Here is a 6,000-nt window from a genome sequence, read left to right as displayed (position 1 = left end):
TTTCCTGGCACTGAAGTCAGGCTAACCGGTCTGTAGTTTCCCGGATCGCCCCTGGAGCCCTTTTTAAATATTGGGGTTACATTTGCTATCCTCCAGTCTTCAGGTACAATGGATGATTTTAATGATAAGTTACAAATTTTTACTAATAGGTCTGAAATTTCATTTTTTAGTTCCTTCAGAACTCTGGGGTGTATACCATCCGGTCCAGGTGATTTACTACTCTTCAGTTTGTCAATCAGGCCTACCACATCTTCTAGGTTCACCGTGATTTGATTCAGTCCATCTGAATCATTACCCATGAAAACCTTCTCCATTACGGGTACCTCTCCAACATCCTCTTCAGTAAACACCGAAGCAAAGAAATCATTTAATCTTTCCGCGATGGCCTTATCTTCTCTAAGTGCCCCTTTAACCCCTCGATCATCTAACGGTCCAACTGACTCCCTCACAGGCTTTCTGCCTCGGATATATTTAAAAAAGTTTTTACTGTGAGTTTTTGCCTCTACAGCCAACTTCTTTTCAAATTCTCTCTTAGCCTGTCTTATCAATGTCTTACATTTAACTTGCCAACCTTTATGTATTATCCTATTTTCTTCTGTTGGATCCTTCTTCCAATTTTTGAATGAAGATCTTTTGGCTAAAATAGCTTCTTTCACCTCCCCTTTTAACCATGCCGGTAATCGTTTTGCCTTCTTTCCACCTTTCTTAATGTGTGGAATACATCTGGACTGTGCTTCTAGAATGGTATTTTTTAACAATAACCACGCCTCTTGCACACTTTTTACCTTTGTAGCTGCTCCTTTCGTTTTTTTCTAACAATTTTTCTCATTTTATCAAAGTTTCCCTTTTGAAAGTTTAGCACGAGAGCCTTGGATTTGCACACTGTTCCTTTTCCAGTCATTAAATCAAATTTGATCATATTATGATCACTATTGCCAAGCGGCCCCACCACCGTTACCTCTCTCACCAAGTCCTGTGCTCCACTGAGAATTAGATCTAAAATTGCTCCCTCTCTCGTCAGTTCCTGGACCAATTGCTCCATAAAGCCATCATTTATTCCATCCAGGAACGTTATCTCTCTAGCGTGTCCCAATGATACATTTACCCAGTCAATATTGGGGTAATTGAAGTCTCCCATTATTACCGCACTACCAATTTGGTTAGCTTCCCTAATTTCTCTTAGCATTTCACTGTCCGTCTCAGCATCTTGACCAGGTGGACGGTAGTATACCCCTATCACTATAGTCTTCCCCGACACACAAGGGATTTCTACCCATAAAGATTCAATTTTGCATTTAGTCTCATGCAGGATGTTTATCCTGTTGGACTCTATGCCATCCCGGACATAAAGCACCACACCTCCTCCCGAGTGCTCATCTCTGTCATTGTGATATAATTTGTACCCCGGTATAGCACTGTCCCATTGGTTATCCTCTTTCCACCATGTCTCTGAGATGCCAATTAAGTCTATGTCATCATTTACTGCTATACATTCTAATTCTCCCATCTTACTTCTTAGACTTCTGGCATTAGCATAGAAACAATTCAAAGTTTGTTTTTTGTTTGTATTTTCATTCTGCTTTTTATTTGATAGGGATAAGTTAGAATTTTTTAGCTCAGGTGAGTTTTTAGTTGCAGGCACTTGGACTACTTTTCTAATTAATGGAACCTCACTGTCGGGATGCCCTAATTCTAATGCATCATTAGTATCCTTTGAAGATACCTCTCTCAGAACCATGCGCTGCTGAGCGACTGTTGGCTTTCCCCTTTGTTCTAGTTTAAAAGCTGCTCTATCTCCTTTTTAAAGGTTAGCGCCAGCAGTCTGGTTCCACCCTGGTTATGGTGGAGCCCATCCCTTCGGAAGAGACTCCCCCTTCCCCAAAAGGTTCCCCAGTTCCTAACAAAACTGAATCCCTCTTCCTTGCACCATCGTCTCATCCACGCATTGAGACTGTGGAGCTCTGCCTGCCTCTGGTGACCTGCGCGTGGAACAGGGAGCATTTCAGAGAATGCTACCCTGGAGGTTCTGGATTTAAGCTTTCTACCTAAGAGCCTAAATTTGGCTTCTAGAACCTCCCGCCCTCATTTTCCTATGTTGTTGGTGCCCACATGTACCACGACAGCCGGCTCCTCCCCAGCACTGTCTAAAATCCTATCTAGGTGACGGGTGACATGGACAGCTGAAGAGAGGATCCTTATCAGAGCCCCGTGCAGGCGCGTCACTGACAGATGTAAAGCATGGATACAGCACGGACAGCTGAAAATGGGACGTGGGGATGGAAAGGTTTTAAACTAGGAAGTATAGGTATTGCACACATTTTATCCCAAATTAGGGAGAACATATATATATATATATATATATATGTAATTTCTTTGGACAAAAAAAGAATGGAGACCAAGGAGGAAACCTATATGAGGAAGCACTAGGAGACGGGCTGAGGCTAGTGGTTACAGAAACGGGATTGGGATCAGGGATATTTGGCTTCAAATATCACTTCTTCCTCTGACCTTCCTTGTGACCTTGGGCAAGTCACTTCATGTCCCACTGCCTCAGGAATCCCCTTGGATTGTAAGCTCTCTGGGGCAGGCATTTATCACCATTGTGCAGTGCTGCTGTAAAAAGCAGCAGGTGGCTGATACGTTGCCCATGATATGAAGGCTGCTGGCCCCTCACGTATGCTAATACTGGGGTTTGTATTGTAAATTTGGAGATGTCATGGAGTCTTTGCCTGGGGTCTGGGTGACTGCAGCAGTTGAGGTGTGGCACAGAGAGAGAGAGAGAGAGAGAGACAGCTGCTGCCCTGCAGGGGGAGAGGCGGAAGGGGCTGAGGGATATCTGCTGCCCTGCAGGGGGAGAGGCAGAAGGGGCTGAGGGGTATCTGCTGCCCTGCAGGGGGAGAGGCAGAAGGGGCTGAGGGATATCTGCTGCCCTGCAGGGGGAGAGGAGGAAGGGGCTGAGGGGATATCTGCTGCCCTGCAGGGGGAGAGGAGGAAGGGGCTGAGGGATATCTGCTGCCCTGCAGGGGGAGAGGCGGAAGGGGCTGAGGGATATCTGCTGCCCTGCAGGGGGAGAGGCGGAAGGGGCTGAGGGGTATCTGCTGCCCTGTAGGGGGAGAGGAGGAAGGGGCTGAGGGATATCTGCTGCCCTGCAGGGGGAGAGGTGGAAGGGGCTGAGGGATATCTGCTGCCCTGCAGGGGGAGAGGAGGAAGGGGATGAGGGGTATCTGCTGCCCTGCAGGGGGAGAGGAGGAAGGGGCTGAGGGATATCTGCTGCCCTGCAGGGGAGAGGCGGAAGGGGCTGAGGGGTATCTGCTGCCCTGCAGGGGGAGAGGCAGAAGGGGCTGAGGGATATCTGCTGCCCTGCAGGGGGAGAGGTGAAAGGGGCTGAGGGATATCTGCTGCCCTGCAGGGGGAGAGGCAGAAGGGGCTGAGGGGTATCTGCTGCCCTGCAGGGGGAGAGGTGGAAGGGGCTGAGGGATATCTGCTGCCCTGCAGGGGGAGAGGAGGAAGGGGCTGAGGGATATCTGCTGCCCTGCAGGGGGAGAGGTGGAAGGGGCTGAGGGGTATCTGCTGCCCTGCAGGGGGAGAGGAGGAAGGGGCTGAGGGATATCTGCTGCCCTGGAGGGGGAGAGGTGGAAGGGGCTGAGGGGTATCTGCTGCCCTGCAGGGGGAGAGGAGGAAGGGGCTGAGGGATATCTGCTGCCCTGCAGGGGGAGAGGTGGAAGGGGCTGAGGGGTATCTGCTGCCCTGCAGGGGGAGAGGAGGAAGGGGCTGAGGGATATCTGCTGCCCTGCAGGGGGAGAGGTGGAAGGGGATGAGGGATATCTGCTGCCCTGCAGGGGGAGAGGAGGAAGGGGCTGAGGGGTATCTGCTGCCCTGCAGGGGGAGAGGTGGAAGGGGATGAGGGATATCTGCTTCCCTGCAGGGGGAGAGGAGGAAGGGGCTGAGGGGATATCTGCTGCCCTGCAGGGGGAGAGGTGGAAGGGGCTGAGGGGTATCTGCTGCCCTGCAGGGGGAGAGGTGGAAGGGGCTGAGGAGTATCTGCTGCCCTTCAGGGGGAGAGGTGGAAGGGGCTGAGGAGTATCTGCTGCCCTGCAGGAGGAGAGGTGGAAGGGGCTGAGGAGTATCTGCTGCCCTGCAGGGGGAGAGGTGGAAGGGGCTGAGGGGTATCAGCTGCCCTGCAGGGGGAGAGGCAGAAGGGGCTGAGGGGTATCTGCTGCCCTGCAGGGGGAGAGGCGGAAGGGGCTGAGGGATATCTGCTGCCCTGCAGGGGGAGAGGAGGAAGGGGCTGAGGGATATCTGCTGCCCTGCAGGGGAGAGGTGGAAGGGGCTGAGGAGTACCTGCTGCCCTGCAGGGGGAGAGGTGGAAGGGGCTGAGGAGTATCTGCTGCCCTTCAGGGGGAGAGGTGGAAGGGGCTGAGGAGTATCTGCTGCCCTTCAGGGGGAGAGGTGGAAGGGGCTGAGGGAGTATCTGCTGCCCTGCAGGGGGGAGAGGAGGAAGCGGCTGAGGGGTATCTGCTGCCCTGCAGGGGGAGAGGTGGAAGGGGCTGAGGGATATCTGCTGCCCTGCAGGGGGAGAGGAGGAAGGGGCTGAGGGATATCTGCTGCCCTGCAGGGGGAGAGGAGGAAGCGGCTGAGGGGTATCTGCTGCCCTGCAGGGGGAGAGGAGGAAGCGGCTGAGGGGTATCTGCTGCCCTGCAGGGGGAGAGGTGGAAGGGGCTGAGGGATATCTGCTGCCCTGCAGGGGGAGAGGAGGAAGGGGCTGAGGGGTATCTGCTGCCCTGCAGGGGGAGAGGCGGAAGGGGCTGAGGGATATCTGCTGCCCTGCAGGGGGAGAGGAGGAAGGGGCTGAGGGATATCTGCTGCCCTGCAGGGGGAGAGGTGGAAGGGGCTGAGGAGTACCTGCTGCCCTGCAGGGGGAGAGGTGGAAGGGGCTGAGGAGTATCTGCTGCCCTTCAGGGGGAGAGGTGGAAGGGGCTGAGGAGTATCTGCTGCCCTTCAGGGGGAGAGGTGGAAGGGGCTGAGGAGTATCTGCTGCCCTGCAGGGGGAGAGGAGGAAGCGGCTGAGGGGTATCTGCTGCCCTGCAGGGGGAGAGGTGGAAGGGGCTGAGGGATATCTGCTGCCCTGCAGGGGGAGAGGAGGAAGGGGCTGAGGGATATCTGCTGCCCTGCAGGGGGAGAGGTGGAAGGGGCTGAGGAGTATCTGCTGCCCTGCAGGGGGAGAGGAGGAAGCGGCTGAGGGGTATCTGCTGCCCTGCAGGGGGAGAGGTGGAAGGGGCTGAGGGATATCTGCTGCCCTGCAGGGGGAGAGGAGGAAGCGGCTGAGGGGTATCTGCTGCCCTGCAGGGGGAGAGGAGGAAGCGGCTGAGGGATATCTGCTGCCCTGCAGGGGGAGAGGAGGAAGGGGCTGAGGGATATCTGCTGCCCTGCAGGGGGAGAGGTGGAAGGGGCTGAGGAGTATCTGCTGCCCTGCAGGGGGAGAGGTGGAAGGGGCTGAGGAGTATCTGCTGCCCTTCAGGGGGAGAGGTGGAAGGGGCTGAGGGATATCTGCTGCCCTGCAGGGGGAGGTTTCTGAAGGTTTTTATACGGAGATGAAATTTCGGATCTTTGTATTGTATGGTATCTTTGAAAGAATGCACAGAAAAGAGCTTGGTGCTCCCCAAGGTTTGAAGACCACACACAGGGTGCCTTCTTCAGAGGCGACACGGTTGTCTGATGAGATGTGGAAGGTGCTGGTTGTATTTCTGGGTTTGTGTTTCAGGTCCCGGTGACGTTTGACGACATCGCTGTCTATTTCTCCCAGGAGGAGTGGGAGTATTTAAAAGAATGGCAGAAGGAGCTTCATCGGGAGGTGATGGAGGAGAACCTGCAGCTCCTGGTCTCCTTAGGTAAGTATGAGATCCTGAGCCCACCTCACGCAGGCCGTGCTGTCCAGAAGACTGAAGGGTCCCTGATGCACACTGCTCGGTTCTCAACCGGTGCCAAGAGCTGCTCCTGCCC

General features: G+C 54.2%; 1 protein-coding gene across 1 annotated transcript in view; it reads left to right on the top strand.

Moving 5' to 3' along the window:
* Positions 1–6,000, top strand: part of LOC115083437 (zinc finger protein OZF-like) — a 33,033-nt gene that overhangs the window by 5,674 nt on the left and 21,359 nt on the right. The window contains exon 2 of the mRNA XM_029587253.1: positions 5,762–5,888. Coding sequence (XP_029443113.1) covers positions 5,762–5,888 — 127 coding nt within the window. The remainder of the gene's footprint in view (positions 1–5,761; positions 5,889–6,000) is intronic.

The sequence above is a fragment of the Rhinatrema bivittatum genome, chromosome 2, assembly GCF_901001135.1.
Source record: "Rhinatrema bivittatum chromosome 2, aRhiBiv1.1, whole genome shotgun sequence".
NCBI lineage: Eukaryota > Metazoa > Chordata > Amphibia > Gymnophiona > Rhinatrematidae > Rhinatrema > Rhinatrema bivittatum.
Note: the sequence above shows the minus strand (reverse complement) of the source record. Positions and strands in the feature narration are given on the sequence as shown.